The sequence below is a fragment of the Gambusia affinis genome, linkage group LG19, assembly GCF_019740435.1.
Source record: "Gambusia affinis linkage group LG19, SWU_Gaff_1.0, whole genome shotgun sequence".
Taxonomy (NCBI): Eukaryota; Metazoa; Chordata; class Actinopteri; order Cyprinodontiformes; family Poeciliidae; genus Gambusia; species Gambusia affinis.
This window is the reverse complement of record NC_057886.1, coordinates 11737004-11757148: the sequence shown is the minus strand read 5'-3', so window position 1 is coordinate 11757148 and position 20145 is coordinate 11737004. Positions and strand designations below refer to the sequence as shown.

Sequence of the window (20145 nt, the reverse complement as noted above, 5' to 3'; positions counted from 1 at the left end):
CAATGCATTTTAAAAGTTCAGCCATTTTGATCATTTTCAGAGGAAAATTTTAAAAATTTAAAAGCACCATGGAGAATCTATGATGGAATAAAGTTAAAAAAAAAAAAAAAGTTTTAAGTTTTTCTCCAGTCCTTGTTCTGGACTGAGACTAAGAGGTAATGTTACAATGAAATCCAAAATGAAAAACCGTCTTTGCCTTTGAAAAAACAGAACCAGACTTCCAATCTCTTGGAAGTCTCAGCTCTGACACTCATGGCTGGAAGTTATTTCTATAAACTTCTCCGACAGAAAAAAAGCAATACGACATCTCCACCATTCAGATGTCAATTACCTGAATCTTACATTAGCGAAAACTGACCCAGCTTAAACTGGAAGCAGCTGGTGTGTCCAGATCAAGTGTCAACAGCTCTGGCCGTCTTGTGCAATGCCTGATCTTAATGTCACTGCTGCCACCTAGTGGCAACATTCTGCATTTAAAGCAATGGCAGCTTTTCTACAGGCTGGTCTTATAATGAACACAAACAAATTTGATTAAATACATTTATTTGACTTTTATTTTAAACACTGTGCACAATTTGCATAAAATGCTCTTCTCATTTGACAAATTAATAAATATTCCATAAAAGTCACATGTTTCTCAACAGTAGATAACTTGTTCCATTTCTTTCAGAGACTGATAAAAAGCACAGAGTTGATACGAACAGTCTGTTTGCATAACGATGTAGTTGGTGTGATCAATCTTGTAGCTCAATCAGTGATAATTGCATAATAAAAGGGTTTCCATCGTCTCTCTGTCCTTGCTCTCCAGTGAGGTCATAGTTCATCAGAGTCCTGGGGCTTCCTGAGAGGACTTTGTCCCAGAACACTTCATTCACTGTCCGCACCTGCAGCAAAACAGAGAGGCTTCTGGTCCTTCAGTCTCCTGAATCACAGCTCACCTTACTGTCCATCAACCTTATCTGAGGATGGGGACAAAAACGAGACATTTAGCAACTTATTCAAAATAGAAAGATATTTGGCAATGTATTGTTACACAAAGGTTGCCTGGTTTTGTTATAATATGTTGCTAATGGAACAAAGACTAAACTAGATTTTACCTTTAGGGACGAACTTCAGTGAGTTGCTGAAGATTCAGAAGCGAGAAAAACCCTTGGCTGGACCGTCATTCACAAATTCATGTCCCAGTCCATTTCCGCACTTCCCGCACTTCACCTGGGAAAACATTACACCAATTAGTCAAAACAACATGTTAATATTGTCTTTTTTATAAAGAGAATTTATCGATTTTGCAGTATTCTGCTAATAATCTCAAAGCTTGTAGATGCCTTATAAGCCCCGGGCCTCTCCTTAAATTTGGATACACTGTTTTCATGAATGGTCTCCGTGAAGGCCGGCCAGGGGGACGAGTGCTCGTACTTGGAGCGACTGGAGAACAGCTCATGGTCACATTTAGAGCAAACGTAAATCCCTGAGAAAAAAAGGAGAAGGGATCTTAGAAAAGTTGTGGTTTCAATCCATTACAAATGTATTCACACACCAAGAACTTTTTTTAACACAAGTTTCATGTCATTTTTGGTACTCCGTGTGACAGACGAACACAAAATAATGCAGACGGGAATATCTAATCATGCACAAATCTGAAAAGGACAAAGTCATTGAAAAAAAAAAAAGTTACGAGAAGTTTGTTGATTGAAATAGAATCTGAGAAATGTGTATTTAGAAGAATGGCCAACTCAAGGCCTGATCTAAATCCAACTGAGAACCATTAACAGATTTGCTGTGGTTCTGATTGTATTATTTAGAATAGCATAAAGCTTCTAGTATCTCACACGTGAGCATGTGAGTTCTGTTCATTTGTTTTTTGTTTGCTTTTTTGAAGGATTTAGAGCTCTATTGCTTAGATATTTTCTTATCTTGCTTACACTCATACCGCTTACATACATATCTGCTAAAAATAGCTAAGGCCGGTTTGGTCACATAGTTATGAAAATAGATATGTAGAAGAAGAATAAGGGTGTAGTTTTGTAAGTAGATAAAGACAGAGTTCTGTCTGCTGGGACAGTGATTGATTTCCTGACATAATCTAAAATGGCGATCAGAATCATAATAAATGAGGAAAAAAAGAGGTTACGATAGAAAGTCTTCAGAAAATAATGCAGAAGTGGATTAGATTATACATGAGATTTAAACGTTAATATGATTTTTTTTGTTGTTGTTATTTTTTCTTTTTTTTTTTACCAGATAAAACCTCACTGAGATACAGATTCCACATTTTTTAGAGAACATTCTCTAACTCGTGGTAATAATCATCTTGCTTTGTAAGAGTTGTGTAAGAGTTATGTTATAGTGTAACCAAAACACAAATTACAAAACCTCAACAGCGAAAATAGATAGTGTCTACAGCTGGATTAATACTTTTCTGCAAGCTTAATACTAACTCATCCACTACGTTTCGGTCAAAGGCGCATTTAAATTTTATTTATTGGATACACTTTAAAAGTTACATAGCATGTGACGCAAGCAATAACAAAACGGTTAGACAAACTGTTTACGTTGGCCAGAAAGCGTAAAAATGTCGTAAGAAGTAACTGTAGAGAAGAAGGTACCTGGTTTAAAGTGGTCTTTAAAGACCTCTCCGCCGATAAAAGAGCAAAACGACATCGCTGTTGGTGAACTTAATCCTTTGCTCTCTGCCGCACTGAGAGAATATGCAACGAGATTGCGCCACTTCCGCTAACTTCCGGCTCGGTTTGAATTTCAAACTAAAACGTTGCCGAAAAGTTTTGACCAGACGCGGATTTTATTAGATAGCATTTCGAATGTTTATTGTCGACACAGAATACAGTTATTATTATTGACTTTTCTTGGACATCGTCACTGTCGTAAACATGCAAAAATAAATTACTGTGCATTGTGTGAATAGTGTTTGTCATTCCAGGTTTTTTTGTATTAAAAAAAATGCACATAAAGCATAGATAAAACTGATACTTGTTTAATTTTCAATCTGAAACAAGCTTCTCAGTTGAATAAAAATAACTTTACATATAAATTTGTCCGCGGTGTGAATAATTGTATGCATTCAAATATCAGATACGTTTACTAAAATATTATTACTGGTTTAAAGCGGCCACCTGGAATACAATAAACATGTTTTGTTTGTAATTTATACATAATCAGCATTAGGTGTCAATAGAAAAGCGTTACCTCCTTGCGGCCACGAGGCTGAAGTGCACTTGGAACAAATCCTAAAATAATAATCATTAACACCATTTTTATGCAGTTCTGTTTAAATATTAGGTTTGAGGTTCTTGGTGCAGCCTGGTGGTCAATTTAAAGGCCGCTAATACATGAAAATATCTGACTGCAGTGGTCTGTGTTAGCAGCGATTTTGTGCGACCTGGCCAGAGTTTTCCAGGTCGTGCATTTACATAATTCTGCTCTGCGTACAGGATTGCGGTGTTGGAGTTAAACTCACTCCGTGTTTTGACGCTGCTGAGGCAGCAGAGTGGAGGAGGGGGACGTAGAGGAGGAGTTGCCACAGCCGCCGCCGCTCGCATCTAATCTGGATTAAAGAGTCCTCTCTGCGGTCAGGATTCCCTGTAATGGTTTTATGATGAACCGAACTGGCCTGACGCTTCATGTAGACAGCAGTGACTCTTAAACAGCGGCGGGTTGAATGATTTTAATTAAGTTTAAGTGAATTTTCGAGACGATGAGGACCTCTAGGGTAGTAAAGTTGCTTGAGTAATTGATGGTACAGATGGATGGAAACCGACGCGTAGCAGCAGCAACACACACTGCGCTCTGCAGCAGCAGGCGGGCTGAACACTGCAGACCCACGCTTCATGCACGCTTCTGCATTTAACGATGAGAGCATCGTTACCGAAAAAACAACGCCATCTTCTTAAGCATGTCACAATCAGGTGAGTAGGTCCTACTGCTGTTATTGAGGAGTGCAAAAAAATCTGACATTTGCATTGCAGATGGCGGTTTTTCCAAAAGTAGTAGAATTGTTTAAATGTGGAGTCAGAAAACATCTCCAATAGCTGATCATTTATTTGTCTTCAAATAAGACTTTTTCTTGATGAAAGGTGTCATATAGTACTAAACGTTTCTCATTAAGCCAGTTATTAAAGTGGTTTTCTTTTTTTATACAATTATCAAAATTACTGTGGCAGACATTAGAGGTAGATTCCACTCTGATAACAGTAGGATAAATGTTCCGCCTATTTTTAGTCTGCAGTCATCGTGTCATCCCGGAGGCATATCCTCTCATGTCTCATTTCTGCTATGCAAAAACTAATCTTTCGTTTTATTTTATTTATTGCATTTTATCCCATTGCAACTCCTAATCCAGGATAGACAGAGTGGCACGCACATAAATCCACAATGCTGATTTTAGGGTCATGTCAGTGTGGGATTTTCAGACGCTTTCATCAAGATTTTACCTTTTTCGTCTCTGTTTTTATTTAAAAATAAGAAGTGAATTAGGCAGGTTGTGGGTGTAAAAAATGTGGCTTGTGTTGTGCTACCGATAGCAGTAGATCAGTTCCGTTTATGACTCAGTACTACATTAAAATTGATCATCAGATATCCAGATGCTGATTCTAACCAATCATTCATACTTTCAAAAACTAGTTTTCATTCTGCATCCTGGATTTCTGTTACCCATTCACCAGGTGTGTGTGTGTGCTGTGTGTGTGTAGGTGATCTCTGACAAACATCTGTTTATCTGATAATGAGAAAACAGTGAGACTTTATCTAAGACTTTCAAAATTCAAAGATTTGCACACTTTTCCTTACTTTTTGGTGTAGTTGCTTTTTTAAGTGTCTGACTTGAGTCAAATGTTGTATCTTTTCTCCTCAAGCTTTTCAGAATAGTTTTCTGTTATTTATATTCTGTTATATTATGGTCGTCCTATAAATGTTCCATAAATTTTGGTCTGTGCAATGGCCACTTCAAAACATGGTCTTTGTTAACCTTAATGCACTGCGTAGCTAAGTATGGCGTATTCTGAGAGTCATTGTCCATTTGGAAGAACCATCTGCATCCAAGCTCTATTTCTTGGCTAATGTCTTGAGTTCTTGTTTCTGTATTTTTCACAGAATGTCCATTACTCACAATAATTATGATTTGATATTAGATTGCACATGTTCCTCCTGCAGAAAAACATCCACAAAACATGATTCTGCCCCTCCTGTACATCACAGTTGGGGTGGTGTCCCCAAACCTTGAAACTTTTTATTTTTTCTCATAGTCACCGTGACCAAACACTTGAATTGTGGTTTCATCAGACAAGATGAAATATCTCCTTTGTCCCATGAAGACATTTCCTTTCAATCCATGCCAGTGGTGTTTAATCTTTTATATCTTTATTTTTGTATATTATGACCTGGCACTATAGATGACTGAAAATTTAACTAAAAAAAGATTCAGAATTGTAGAAGTCTTACAAACTTCACTCATAGTTGTGTCTCCATTTGACTCAAACACTGGGAATTGACATGAAATTCACAAGGCCGTGATATCATCATGTGGCCTTTCCTAAATTATTTAAAGTCGTAATAATTTTACTGTTTGTAAACCTGTGAATATAAAGAACTTGTTTTTATTCTAGCATTTAGCAATCAGAAATAATTTTGATAATCCTAACTAAATCTATCTTAAACAGTAAATGCTTAGTCAGATTTAATTCGACACAATGACAAAGAAATGTTCTGTGTATTTTTACACAGTGCATTTAAGAGTGGTGTGTTAGTGGTGTGTTGGCCCTTGATGCTTTTTTTTGTTGCGTTTATTTTGGGTCATGAGTCTCTTCCACAGTTAGCTGAATAGTCTGGGAACCGTTCACTGAAACAAATAAAATAATGTCTTCAATAATTTAATTAGAAATAAAAGCTTTACTATTGATGTTCAGGTAGGAGTGTTTTCCTTTCTACTCTTATTTGAGCGGAAAATAGTTCAGAGTCCTCCCTGGGAAGCTGCCAGGCTTCTGCTGACTCCACTCAACAGCAAAGATATTTAAGGTTTTGCTCCTTATGTCAGCAGGAACGTTTTCCAAATTGACTCCTGAGTCAAAATTGATTAGCCTGATGCAGGGCCGTCTGCAGCAGCAGCAGCTTGACCATATACAGAGCGGCACTTCTGGTTAATTAGATTGAAAACGAAAAAGCCCAACGGGTTGGTGTTCAAATTGATGCCCTGATGATGTTCATGAAGTGGAGGCATATTGTGGAAATGTATAATAAGCTGTACAAATTGTTAATGAATTCCTACTATGATGTATTGGAGTGATACATATATATATATATTTTGCAACACCAGTGAGTGTGGTGGATTATCTAAAATCTTTACACTTAGATAAAAAAATTGCACAAATATAATATTTGAATGCAGAAAAATAATATTTACACCATGAAAATCTGTTGATAGAACAAATGAATCTTTCATTTGTTCTTTGAAGCTTTCAATCTTTCATTGAAAGCTCTTAAATGCAAAAATATTGAAGTTCACAGTTAGTCCACGCTTAGCCCTGATCTTATGACATTGTGTACTCTGTCCAGTCTCCCTGACATAATGCATGGCTGTGGTAGTTCAGTGTAAACAAACTTTTGAAAGGCTTGCTATAGATCAGCATGCTCTCAAGGGCTTGGTCTAATTGCTGTGCTTTCAAAGCTTTAATGGGCCATCGTTTCTAAAAGCCAGGATTTTTTTTTTGTTTTTTTGTTTGCAACAAAGTGAAGTTTTTGCTCAGCTTTGATGTAACTGGTCATTTTTAATTGGCTCTTTAAATACAAATCCATCTCACCAAATTAAAATATGATCAAAAGGTTTATTTTCTTCTAGTATTTGAATTTAAAAGGGGAAATTCACATAAAATCACTAATGATAGAGTAGCATATTTCAAAAATGTCTTCTTGTTCATTTGAAAAAACATTCTCATGATGGTGATCTGAGACATAGTGTGAGAGTGGGGCCCCCTACTGACCTTGAGGCTATGAGCAATAGTATATTTTGATTATGTCTTGGTTTGAGGGTTATCGATCCATTTATAGATTTTGTTTCACCCGAACGTGACCTTTTGAGTTATAAAAAAAAATCTGTGGTGAGTTTCCAAAATGACCAACAGACTAATGTTATTACAAAAAACAAAGAAGCTCTGAGATAAACACTTTGGGAGAACTCAAGAGCTCACAAGGGCCTCTGCTGATCTGGAGGCATTAAAAGGTGGTTTATTCGACTTTGGCTATCTCTGGTTCCCTGAATGCCTGGACAGGGTAGCATAAAATCAAGGAAAGCTACAGAGAGGATTGGAAACAAGGGCAGTGCAATTAAAAGGGAAAGTAAAGTGTAAAGTGGATGTCTTGCTGCTGATTCATTAGCCACAGTTTAACTTGTTGTCCCTTTTCCACTCCATTTGCAAGGTACACCTGGATAAACTGCTGCTAGGCCTACAGTTTCACATTCATGACATTAGCTCCTGGTTTATATTCATTATGGAGGAGAGCAAACTTATCTTAAGCCTGGACCACCATGATGAAGGTCCCTCTGTTGTCTTTTCCAAAGACAAACTGCAAACCCTGGATTGCCGGCATGACCTCAGTTTAAGGATGAATCTAGACCTGAACCAAAGCCACCACCCCCAGCCTCTCTACCTGCCTCACTCTCCTTCATCTCCAGGATCTTTAACCGATTTGACATCAGCATCAGCAGACCTCCTCATCTCCACTGGCTTGGTCAAATCCTCCTCCACAGACCTGAAGCCAAAGGAAAGTAGCACCCTGAGAGGTAAGCCCTTCCTGAGCCTAGTCAAGTCCCTCAGTACAGAAATCTCCCGCCGGGGTGAGCCTGATGATAATCTGTCAAAGTCGGACTCCAAGCTGCATCTGCATCCCTGGAAGCAAGTTACTCATCCAAAGATGCCAGAATGTGGGCCTGTATCAGGGGTGTTGAGCGAAAATGAGGACTGGGCATCCCCCCTGTCTGCCAGCACCATGTCCCCCACTGAACCCCGGGGCAGTTCCCTGATTGCTGAACTGGAGGACACCAGGAGGAGGTTTTCAGAGGCCATGCAGGATCCATTAAGCATGCTGAGTAAGATCATGGGGGATGAGAGCTCTGGAAGCCCCAAGCAGGGCAGAGCATCTGGTACAGGAGACTCATCAGCCTCCCAGGGAAGCTGTGAAAGAGACGGGTGCAGTGAAGATTTAGACCTCAGGTGTAGAAAGAGAACAGATGGTGAGAACAGAGCTGTGTGTGACGCTCCACTCAAAAGACTCCAAGAAGATCATTTGATTCAATCTTCAGTCTTCCCAAAACAAAACATGCAAAGCCAAGAAAAGCATCTAGAAATCTGCACCTACGGGGATTTAATGGAGCTTCAGACGAGATCCACAGGGAAATATCCCATAACGGACCTCCAGTCTCAAGTCTCTTTTTCAGGAACATCATTGCCTTTTTACTGGCTCATCCCTGTAGGTCTACTGGCTTATGGACTCTTTGTTCTCCCTCTGCCACCATACTTCGCCGGTCTGTCCATGGGGATTGCATGTGGCTTTATATTGGGCTTAGTGGTGGTCTTCGTGTTTGCCCCCCGACATGTCCGCAGCAGAAACAAACAGGGGTCTCAAGGCAAGTCCACTCCTATGAACATGGATCTGCTGGATGGAAAGTCCACGGACACAGAAATCATTGAGGTAATTCCTGAGAAACACTTTGATTACATGTTACTACTTATTTTTTGGAATTAGTAATGTTTTGTATTTATACAAGTTGGAGCCATTAAGACCCAAACTCTTAATCTTATTCAGTTCTTCCTCTCCAGTGGTGCTGGAGGTTTAAGGTGCATTACTCCTGCTTTTTTCCGTTTTTATAATTAAATCCCTAAGAAAGTTTAAAAGTTATTCCTTTGCTTGATCTTCTTAGGAGTTTTCTCTTTGTCACATTACTTATTTGGCTACACAAAAACAAGCCCACAGCTGTATTATGAGCTTTGCATGAGGGAAGGTCTGCACAGCAGCAGATATTTGAGATGCTGTAAAGCACAAGCAGCCCATTATAGATTATTTTTGAGGCTATTTCTGTCTAACAAACTGCCTGCAAGCTCTGCAAGTTCAGCATCTCGAGAAGGTCATAATGAACACAGTTATTGAGATAAACAAAGTGACATTTCAGATACAACTATGGTGGAGTGAGATGGATGCATTCTGCTGGGTCTCATGTTTCCCCTCCTGCTGAGCTGTACTGTTACATTTTGCTCTGTCACTGAGACATTATCACAAACTCACAGGTTATTTATTGCTTGCATTGCTATTTATGATCTTAGATTTGGAGGTGTATCTTTTTACTTTCAGGGCTGGATGAATGAGGCGCACAGCTATGATCCTGACACCTTCCACCCTTCCATAATGCACTCAGTTTATGTGACGCTGGACGGGAGCAGGCTTCACGTGGCAAACCCCCGTGCCAACATCCCCCGGTGGGCAGCTTTTGATGAGCCATTCCACGAAGCCGTGTTTTTACACAGCCGTACTTACCAGCTGGCTAACAGCAAGGTGAATATTTGATCAAGCAAATCTAACCTGTTTACCTCAGAAGAACAGAGCACAGACCTTGATGGAGGGAAAAGGAGAAAGCAGAGGTGACCTCTGAACTGAACTTTTCACACTGACCTGTCTGCACCCACTTTGTCACCTAACACTGAGGTGACAGACCTACTGGACCAAGTGATGAAGTACTGAACAAACTTGACCTCTCTGCACTTAGCAAGCTTGCAAAGCATTTTAGCTTAATGACAGGATAAACATTTTGCACGCCATCCCTTTGACATGCACATTGAAGGTTTAGAAGAATGAAAATTAAATGGAAATGATTGCTATTTGTCAGTGGCTGATGCAAATGTGTTTTTCCCAGGTATCTCTGGTGCCTCCTGGTTTAGCTCGTAAGAGGGTTTGGAACAAGAAGTACCCCATCTGCATCACTCTGGCTGAGGAGGAGCTGGAGGTAGAGAGTCTATTGGAAGGGCAGGAGGAGGGTGAAACAGCAGAGAAACCCAACATCCCTAGCCATCGGTCTCCTGCCACTCTGTACCTATTTGGCCGCACAGGAAGAGAGAAAGAGGAATGGTTTCAGCACCTTCTGTCTGTTTCGAAGGCTGCACCCCAAAGTGAATCAAACCCAGAGAACACAGGTAATAAGAATGTATTTACCTGGTGAGCAACTTATCTTATTTTGATAAGGGTTTATGCATAAAATCAGGGTTTCATCAACCAGCTGTCATCTTTTATTTGTCATACAGAAGCACAGATTGGCGGAGAGGCTGTTAAGGAAGCCGCAGAGGAGTTTGCCGACTTATCAATGAAAACAAGAACACTGCTGGAGTACAGCACCTACATGATGCAGTTGATTGGCTCAGACATAAATAGTTCTGCTCTCAGCCCCAGCTGCAGTGACAAAGGAAGCCCCTCAGGTGGCAAAAAGGTCCAGAAGCTACATTTGTACTTAGCTTTAGCGCCTCTATGATACATATAGTGCCTTGTATAAAATCCTGAGAATTTTCAAAGTTGTTAACTTTCTTTGGAATTTCTGGGAATCAGTGGGTATTTATTGGAATAAAAAGAAATAAATCTGGAATTTGGAATATCAAAGTTTGGCATTTTAAATGTGGTTTGAGAAAATACTATATATTTTAGCATTACATTGACAAGCAGTGAAATGCAAATAGCACACTACAATCTGTCACTTTAACCAGCTTCCTTGTAGTACTTCCTTAAAGTACTGGGAATTCTGTTGCAAGGCACTGTAATGGGAACTACTGATTAAACAAAGTACCAGATCAAGCAGCTTATTTTGTCACCCAATATAATAACTTCCTTTATATTCTCCACAGATTTCCACTGAAGATTGTGTTTCTGGGAGTGAAGCTGGAGAGGACATTGGGGTAGTCACTGAGTCGGGTGGATGCTCCACAGACAGCCAGTCTGCATGGATAAATTCTCTGGTGGGGAGGATTTTCTGGGACTTTCTCCGAGAAAAATACTGGGCCGATCAAGTGGCTCACAAAATCCAGAAGAAACTCAGTAAGATCAAGGTGAAGCTGACTAATTTGGTATTCCTGACAGATGTTTTTTTTATATATATATTTGATCCATAAACGTGTCGATACACATCAAGTGTTCAAGGACTTCCTGTTGATCCTGACTATATTAAAGCAAAAATGAGATCCTCATCTATTTTTATCACATTGGCAGCTGGCATGTTAAAGGTTTAACAATGATAAATTGCATGTCTTTAAGTATTGTTTTGCACAAGATCATAAGACAGTCACACATACTCTTCAGCTCTTTGTTTGCATGAGAGCGAAAGCGTTTGCTGACAATGCACTCTTCTGGGTTTCCAAGGCAGGTGGGATACTACAGAAGACAAATGATGACACTCATTACTCATTACTTCTTCTTTTTGCCTCACACCATCCCTTTTGTTTTCCTACATGCACACACATTCATCCACACTACAGCTAACCCTTCCTGCTTATTGGTCTGAGAGGTAGATATCTACCCCTGTGAGGTTTTTCTCTTTGATATCAATACTCCATACTTACAGATGAAATTATCCTCCTGTTTTATGCAGTTGCCTTACTTCATGAATGAGTTGACCCTAGCTGATCTGGACATGGGAAGCTGCCTTCCTCAGGTCTTAACCACATCAACACCTACACTGGATCGCAGAGGTACAGCATGCTTTATGCCAGTCTATATTGATTGGACTTACCCTGAACCTTCCTCCCATGGACATTTTTGATTGTTGGGAACTTTCAATATTTCTATCAATATTGGTTCATTGTGTTACCACTAAGTACCTCTGTACATTAGGTAAATTCAGTTCTCTGATCAGTTGGGCTGTTAAGCATTATGGTCATCTTAAATGTAAAAAAAAAAAATTGAAAGAGCTTTGCAACCTCCAAAAGCCATCAATAGGCAGACAGATATTCTGCAAATACATTTTTTAGATTTAGCCTTTTATGCAGTTTCAGTCAGAGAAAAAAAAACTCAAAAGGGGTTCACAACAACTAAAAGCAGACTACGCATTACTTGTAATTTATTTTCAAAACAAGATTTGCATGATGTCATGCAAAACACGACAATGTAGTTTTATTGCTAAAAGTGACTACAACGATATTGGTTGAAATTAAGTAATATTTTCCTAACTCTATTTTTCCCCCCCTATCTTCCCAGGTCACACACCTCTCTCCTTGGTCTCTCTGATTTAGGTCACCAGGATCTCTATTAGTCGTGGGTCAAAAAGGTCATTGAAAGTCCATCCAAGACCTGGCACTGCATATTCAGTAACTGATACATCACCTGGGGGCTGTTTTTATTAGTGCCTCTCAACAAAGCCAAAACACTTTGTTAATGAAGACTGATGCTACTAAACACACAGAAAAATATAAACATGGAATCAGCTTGTTTTTGAGACTGATTAATCCAAACTCTGAAAACTCAGCAAACAACAATGTGGTAGACCTTTGTTGCAGAAAGAGATAAGCTTAAGTAAGGCTGAGGATAGAGTCAGACGATACAGATAAATAAGTTAGAAAGAAGGAACAGCCATGACATAGTGATCTAGAAACCCAAGAAAGGCAAAATAAGGACATCTCCAATGTTAATTTGACATCATATATAATCCTGTCCTCTTACAACAGTCCCATTGTATGTATGTAAGTTCAAATTGGACCTAGGAGTTGGTGTATCAGTGCATCATTTTTCATCCCAAGTGCCTTTTTGCTGCCTGTGATGGACAAGCGACCTGACCATGTTGTACCCCGACTCTCACTGAAAGAATAATTCAAAATATCTATTCATTGCCACTAATGGCACCTGTACCCCAGTTTGGGAAGTATTGTAATATATTTTTCCTAAATGTGGTTTAATATGAGCCAATAAACATCATAGTTTGGTATTAATTTCTTGGAACTAAGCCACAAGTATTTAAACTTTTAGCAACATGATTAATCTGAACATGAAAATTTTAATTACTCTCCTAACCTTTTCATAGTTATTTCACAAAGAGTATCCCCTTATCATTTTTATTTCTATCTAACAAGCGTACTCAAATGGTTCAGGTCATAATCTTGTTTGTTGTGTAACAAATAGGATCGCACCCTCTCATTATCTCACTTAGTGAAGTGATTAGCAATCCTCTTAATCAAGCATTTCCATCCATGACATGTCAAAGCTAGGCTCTACTTATCTAGCATCCCTCCGGCCAAATTAGCTTTTGGCTCATGCTCCAAGACAACCTCATGGCTTAGATCAAAGTCCGTTAAGGACACTGTTTGTCCGTATTCCCACTACTTAACTTCCTCCTCCCGTTTTACCTTCAGGTTTGTGGCTGGACCTGGAGTTAGTGTACACAGGCTGCCTTCAGATGACCCTGGAGACTAAGATGAACCTGTGTAAGTTGGGCAAAGAGGGAGAGGCCGAAGCTCACAACATTCCTGAGAACCTGCAAATGGGGTGAGCCCCCTCAGGAACTTTACATGACATATGCTGGGGTTTAATGAAGAAAAATGTTCAGAGCTCAAGGTTCACAGCAACCCATACCACTGTGTTTTTTTTAGCTCTAAGCCGAAGTTGTGTATACTAGCAGATAGTGACGAAGAGTCCTCCAGTGCTGGGTCTTCTGACGAAGAGGAAATACCCCCATTTGATCCACAGAGTTCATTGGGTGATAAGAACACTTCTGCAGCGGCTGATGGGTGAATTTTTGCCACAAACATAATCAAATCACAGAAGAACGGCATATCATTTGTGTAAAGCTACTGATTTACTTGCCAACTTTGCATTTTTTCTTCTTTGCAGGCACGCAGGTGGGAGTACAGGCAGGAAAATCCTGAGATTTGTGGATAAAATAGCAAAATCCAAATACTTTCAAAAGGCCACCGAAAATGAGTACATTAAGAAGAAAATAGCCGAAGTCTCCAACATGCCCCTAATGCTCAGTGTCGAGGTCCTGGAGCTTTCTGGAACACTCACCATCAACATACCTCCTCCTCCGACTGATAGGATCTGGTACTTACCTTTACCCTCCTGTTCTTAATTTATTTTTAAGATTTTTATATTTATATAAAACTGCATATATGTTTTCATCTTCCGCCAATTTCCTAGCTAACATTTGTTTGGTTTTAGGTATAGTTTCCGAGTGCCTCCCAGGTTAGACTTCCACGTGCGCCCCATGCTTGGAGAGAGGGAGGTCACCTTCACTCATGTGACTGAGTGGATCGAGAAAAAACTCCAGTGCGAGTTCCAGGTCAGTCCGTCAATTCACCATCTGTGTCGCCTTCATATGATTTAATAATCCCTGTATTGATTGGTAAATGTGTTTACTCTCTGTATCTGAACAGAAAATATTTGTCATGCCCAACATGGATGATTTATATCTGCCCCTGATGACATCCGGCCTGGAAAACCCACCTGCATCCCAGCATTCCTCTATGAATTCCACTTCCCATCAGTCTTCCATGGAGTCTCAGGAATACATCTCAGAATAGCGCCACCCTGTGGCTGCAGAGCATATGTGATGTTGAAGAAAACTAGATGTTGTGCATCTGTTGTGATGAAGCTTTGTGAGTGCAGCAGGTTGATGGTGAAATGGTGCTTCCTGCTGAACTCAAACTGTGACCTTGGGACCACCAGAATTGTGGGGACCAGGATAAGCGCCCCCTTCAGGGAGTTTACTCAATTGCATCTTATTAAGTAACGTCTTTTTTTTTAAGTAGTGCAAAACTGATTAACAGAAACTGCACAACACAAAAAGACATTCATCATTCCATCCATCCATCTTGCATGATATTATTTTATGTTCTTTTCAAATTAAAAATTATTTAAAATTTCAAAATGTGTCATTTTTTCACGTTTTATCTGCAGACCTTGTACCTAATAGAAAAACATACATATATTCCTGGTAATATTTTAAGAAAAACAAACAAACAAAAAAACATGTTTTGAATAAGTAAAATATATTTATTGTTCTGCAAGTAGATTATCAGAAGCCATTCTTTCAGGCCTCCTCTGACAGAGGTAACGGCATTGTCTTTAGAGGATCTTTTTTCAGTGGCCCCTATGAACAGAGGAGAGGTTAAATGTTTAAAAAAAATACTTCTGATCCTTAAATTGCAAATTCATGATATGATAAACTTGCTTATTGCTTTGTACTTATTGAAATTAAGCTTTAAAACACTCACCATAAAAGCTCTCTTCTCTTGGGCCGTTTGGAAGCGCCCATGGCTGAATTTCGAAGTGGTGTCGATGAATTTGAGCTCAATGGTCTCCTTGGCCCTGCGTGACGTGAGCGTGAGCAAGGACTGCAGGAAGACACGGATACTTAGTTGAATTTCAACTTCAGTGTTTAAGCATTTCAAATCAGAAAGGTTTAACATCATACCTGAACAATATGATTTATGAAAAACTAAGTCTCCCTACATTTCTGAGTGTCAGGACACGTTTTTTAGCACCGACAACACAGCCTTTCACCATGATAAAATCATTATTTACTTCACCGTAGCAAGGAAAACCGCCCTACAGAGAGAAAATACAGAAAACTGAGCTGATTTCTGAATTGATTTTAAAGATTTTGGCTCATCTTTACTAGGGTGCCAATAAATTTGGAGAGTGTTGTGAATATGAGTGTTATCACAAGCAGTGACTTGAGTTCAGATAGTACCATTGGAATGATGGTTTTCTGGCTGAGGTCGTAGCTGGTGGAGGCGTTGTTTCGCACCACCTTTCCATCCTGGATGTGAATGCCTCTGCCAATACGAAATATCTGAGGACACATTAGGAAACATCAGAGGTGAAAACAGTTATCATATTGAACTAGTCATTTATTTATAGTTTTGAGAAAATCAGGTTAACCTTCTTGTTGATCTCAGTGCGGTGCTGATAGCCTTTCTGACCGGCCCGAGCTATAGTGAAGGCCACACGTGCAGGATGCCAGGCACCAATGCAGGCCACCTTTCTCAGCCCCTTGTGGGTCTTTCTGGGAAGCTTCTTCGGGGCTTTGTGAGTGTATTTACTGATCATGGTACCAGCTAAAGATAGGCCTACTAGAAGATGCAATGTGATACAATATCTGAGTCATCTGAGAGAAGACTTGAATCAGATATGATCAAATAGTTTAATTGCTTCCCTGTAAACACAGCTCGCTCCTAAAGTTCCCTTTGAAAACGAACCTATGGCAATCATCAGTCCTCAGGGACTGATTTGTTTCTCAGATAGCTTTTTGTATTTTAATCAGACTGTCTAGGAGATTTTAATTAGTAGTTCACAAGTTTTTCTTTTTCAGGGGTATGAATTCAAAGATGAAAAATCTAATTGCTTTAAAGATCTGGTTACTGAACTTGAATATGAATCATGGTTATCTAGCCACCAGTGAGTAGGATGGAAAGGGAGGTAAAAAGAAAACAGAATATTGTCAGGAGAAAGCTACAAAATGAGGTCTTTCAGAGACATTTTTTGAGTAACCAAGTCTTGAAAATAATCCACCTGCTAGATGGTTCCAAAGCAAGAATGCCAGAAAAAAAAAGTCTCTTCTGTCCTACCATTACAAATGTGAAACAACTGCTTGGTAAACCAAGGAGATACTTTGAAGAATCAAAGGGTATGCAGAAAAGTACAAGTAGAGTTAAGGATCTATTATGCTTTGTTAAAAAAAAAACCCTAGGATCCTTGTTTAAAATCATTTAAGCATGACCTTTTCAAAATCTGCACATTTTGAATAATACCCTGCTAGACTGTATCAGAAAACTGAAAAAGGGTCAACAGAGGATCTTTCAGTAGAATAACCTGTACAGTAAGAGAGGACATGAGATGCTTAGATATCAAATTTTCTGTGGTAGTATTTAGAGAAAATTAAGTCAAATGGCTGACACACAAGATAAAACACAAGTAGGGCACTGGGCATTTTTCAAAAGAATGAATAAATGGATTTAAATTAAATGTTGGATTTTGTACTTTTTGATGTACAAATATGTACCTGAAAATTAATAAGATGCTCTGTCAGGAAAAATATTCCTAATTAAACAGCAGACAAAATCATATGAATCTCCTTCAATTTAAATTTTCTAATTGTCATACCTTACATTTAGCTTTCTATCCAAGGTCAACAGTACCAGAGTCCAACAAATAAATAATTTGTCGAAGGAATATGAATGTTTGTGATGGTTGAAATAAAGCTGGAATAAATACAATAATTTATTCTGCATAGCACTTTAACTGTAATACTTTTTTTCTGTTATAGTCTGAGACCCGTTGAGAGACTCTAATTACTTAAGCTAACAAATAAAACTAATTTTGTAAAACTGAAGAATGAGATAATTAAATCAACACTAAAACAATTATGTACACACCTTTAACGTTTTAATCAGTAATTATTTGCCTATTTTTAATGAAATAATTAAAATAAGTAAATGTTTACGTTACATTCCCTCCATAATTTGTTGAAAATGAAATTATTTATGCGTTGCATTGTGTAACTTTTGATATCTTTCTAACTCTCTAGCACTTTCTAGTGGATTTAAAAGGCACAACAGCTCAACCTTTATTTTTCGACCGTCGTGTTTTAAATACAATATTCGAGAAAAAATGTCGTTTTACTTTTTACATTATTTCTCATCAAAATCCTTTTCCCAAGATAATCACAAAAACGCAGCTGTAAAATTATTATTTTTTAAAATTATTTATATTTTTGCTGACCTCTAATTCGCCATTGTGGTGTGTCTGCTACGCATGCGCCACCTCGAAAGGAACTCTGTCGAGGTCGAACCGTAGGATCTGTATAATCTTGAGCAAAACAAGACACAAAATGCCCGACGATTATGATAAAGCAGTATACCCCGAACCTCCGCGACAAACTCCGGCCGTGGATAAGCAGACGGCGCTGCCGAACCCAGCTCTAATTCTGTCTAAACTCTTCTATTACACCGTGGACCTTCCTGTCACCACATTCAGAGGTAAGAGAAGCTAACGGGGCTAACAACAGGACACAGAGCAAGCTAACATAGCCTTCATTTGGTTTTCCTTCCCCCCAGCATGAAGCTTGTTTCTCTATTTATCCAGATACTATCGACAGCATTCGGTCTAAAAATAAGCTGGTCTACTACCACCAGAAGTTTCGCCGTGTCCCCTACCTGACTGAGTGCCAGGAGGGAGACTTCACCTGCTACTACGAGGCTGACATGCAGTGGAGGAGAGACTAGTGAGTTGGAACAAGTAATATAATAATATATAAACCTTTGCAAAACACTGTGTGTGGGAATATGAGACATAACCCTGACGCAAGGAACCTTAAGGCTCTAAATCTGCAAAACAACAATATAAAAAAACCCATTTATGCCTGTTTATGAATTTGCTCTTGGGAGCAATGAAGTCCACAGAAGTGTGAATCTGTTTAGAGTTAAATCTGAGTCTTCATCCGGCATCTCTGAGGCCAAATGTGGTTCTAAATAGCTGATATAGAAATAATCAGTGTTTTCAAAAAATAAGTCTGAAAGACTTGCATTAGCAGGGTTTCTGTGCATTTTTATTCATGCAGTAGGCTATATAAATAAAAATCCCACAACAGAATGACTGTAATGGTACAAAGAATCCTATTTTCATTCAATAAGTTTTGTCATTATGTTTTCTCATTAGGCAACAAATTGCATTTCTGTTTTTATTATTTCACAAATTAGCAATTTAATTTTCAAGAAAATGCATTTACTTTTTTTTTGGAAGTTTAATATTTTGCCTTGCTCTAAAACCCAAATATATTAAGTAACGTGTTTTCATCTGGAAAACAATTATATCGTAGATATAAATGGATAAACTTTTTATTGAAGAATCAATAAGGTTTTTTTGGCTCTAATCTAGCTATATCCATTGATTTCCAAAGTGTTGGGATTTTGTCCAATGTTGAACAAGATCAAGGAAAGGTGTCACTTCTGTTCCTCTTTGGAAAGTGAACTTGGTTACCACTTTGGGATATCATTTTTCCCGCCACAGTAAAGTGGATCAGGAGATTGTGAAGGTGATCCAGGAACGAATGAGGGCCTGCCAGCAGAGGGAAGGGCACAGCTACCAGCAGAACTGCACCAAAGAAATCCAGCAGTTCAATGAGGTGACCAAGAACTACCTGTCACGCTGTAAGTATCTCACTGCTGAAACCTGGATACATTTAGTGCAACATTACAGCTAAGCCACAGTGTTACTGTGCATTACATTCTTACATTGTTATGCATAAAGATGTGTGCATTAAATTTTTTTTTTTTCAAACAGCAAAAACTGGAAGAATCTGGGCTCTAAAATGACAAATTGTTGCTTGTTTTGAAATTAAAATAAAAACATAACTTTGAGTTCAAGCAAATCATGAGAGAATGTTTAGATTTGACCTTTTCTCCCAGGGAATCCTTGCACGTTTTAATTGTGGTCTAATTTTTCCCCAGATGGAGACCTTGGGGCCTACGCTGATGCGAGGAAGTGTCTAATGAAGCAAAAAGAAAGAATGATTGCAGCTCAGGCCCAGAGTGCTTAAAAACAGCCCTTTCTGTCCAGTGTATGAATTGTAAAATGAAGTTAATGTGAGTAAAATGTGTTTGTGTGCTTTTTTTGTCCCCCCACCTGCATTTTTCTTCAAATGAAGATGCACCAGGTTTTTAGGTCACTTAATGAAATATCCACTGAAATATCCCCATTTATCTTTAAAAATACTGCCCTGAAAGTCTGAACGAATGATGCAGTAAGATTATAGCCAAAAGAGATCTTTAAACTAATCATTGGGTAGAAAGTCCTTTGGGTTCCTATACATATTTAGCATGGGTATTCCTTTCTGGGCTTACATTTTCTAGACGCTAGAAACGTTTAAATCACAAGTTTGCTCAAAAACTCTACATGCATGCTGAAAAATACATAAATTTTAATGCCTCAAAAATAGCCACTTTTCAGTAAGAGCTCCTGAGCAACACCTGCCTCTGAAATGGATCAATAAATCCCAACTTATTAAAACAGGTTAAACATAGAATTTGTATCCCTATGTTGCCACCTCCAAGCAAATTCTTTAATTTTATAGTGAAATAAGTTAAAAGTACAAAGTCAACAGCGGCACTACTCTTA

General features: G+C 38.7%; 4 protein-coding genes across 7 annotated transcripts; 2 read left to right on the top strand and 2 right to left on the bottom strand.

Moving 5' to 3' along the window:
* Positions 1-536: 536 nt before the first annotated feature.
* LOC122822494 (methionine-R-sulfoxide reductase B1-A-like) lies at positions 537-2761 on the bottom strand. The gene is made up of 4 exons (XM_044101204.1): positions 2607-2761; positions 1326-1468; positions 1098-1212; positions 537-959 (listed from the first exon to the last, which is right to left on the bottom strand). Exons 1-4 carry the CDS (start codon positions 2659-2661, stop codon positions 940-942), a joined length of 333 nt encoding a protein of 110 aa, XP_043957139.1. The 5' UTR covers positions 2662-2761; the 3' UTR covers positions 537-939.
* Positions 2762-3503: 742 nt separating this feature from the next.
* Positions 3504-14896, top strand: LOC122822492 (testis-expressed protein 2-like). 3 transcript variants are annotated; one of them, XM_044101201.1, is made up of 12 exons: positions 3504-3923; positions 7426-8697; positions 9355-9555; positions 9914-10190; positions 10299-10480; positions 10890-11090; positions 11630-11729; positions 13383-13515; positions 13620-13757; positions 13861-14070; positions 14188-14308; positions 14403-14896. In XM_044101201.1, exons 2-12 carry the CDS (start codon positions 7498-7500, stop codon positions 14547-14549), a joined length of 2910 nt encoding a protein of 969 aa, XP_043957136.1. In that variant the 5' UTR covers positions 3504-3923; positions 7426-7497; the 3' UTR covers positions 14550-14896. The 3 variants fall into 3 exon arrangements, with proteins under 3 accessions (XP_043957136.1, XP_043957137.1, XP_043957138.1); XM_044101202.1 differs by having other exon boundaries at positions 7568-8697; positions 14403-14828; XM_044101203.1 differs by lacking the exons at positions 13861-14070; positions 14188-14308; positions 14403-14896 and having other exon boundaries at positions 13649-13757.
* A 133-nt stretch (positions 14897-15029) lies between these two features.
* LOC122822490 (60S ribosomal protein L3-like) lies at positions 15030-17789 on the bottom strand. 2 transcript variants are annotated; one of them, XM_044101198.1, is made up of 6 exons: positions 17752-17789; positions 15913-16418; positions 15722-15823; positions 15481-15576; positions 15243-15362; positions 15030-15118 (listed from the first exon to the last, which is right to left on the bottom strand). In XM_044101198.1, the coding sequence occupies exons 2-6, from the start codon at positions 16078-16080 to the stop codon at positions 15059-15061; spliced, it is 546 nt and encodes a 181-aa protein (XP_043957133.1). In that variant the 5' UTR covers positions 16081-16418; positions 17752-17789; the 3' UTR covers positions 15030-15058. The 2 variants fall into 2 exon arrangements, with proteins under 2 accessions (XP_043957133.1, XP_043957134.1); XM_044101199.1 differs by lacking the exon at positions 15481-15576.
* On the top strand, positions 17773-19623 carry ndufb10 (NADH:ubiquinone oxidoreductase subunit B10). Its single transcript, XM_044101200.1, has 4 exons — positions 17773-18008; positions 18115-18253; positions 19039-19178; positions 19479-19623. Exons 1-4 carry the CDS (start codon positions 17861-17863, stop codon positions 19565-19567), a joined length of 516 nt encoding a protein of 171 aa, XP_043957135.1. The 5' UTR covers positions 17773-17860; the 3' UTR covers positions 19568-19623.
* The last annotated feature ends 522 nt before the right edge of the window (positions 19624-20145 follow it).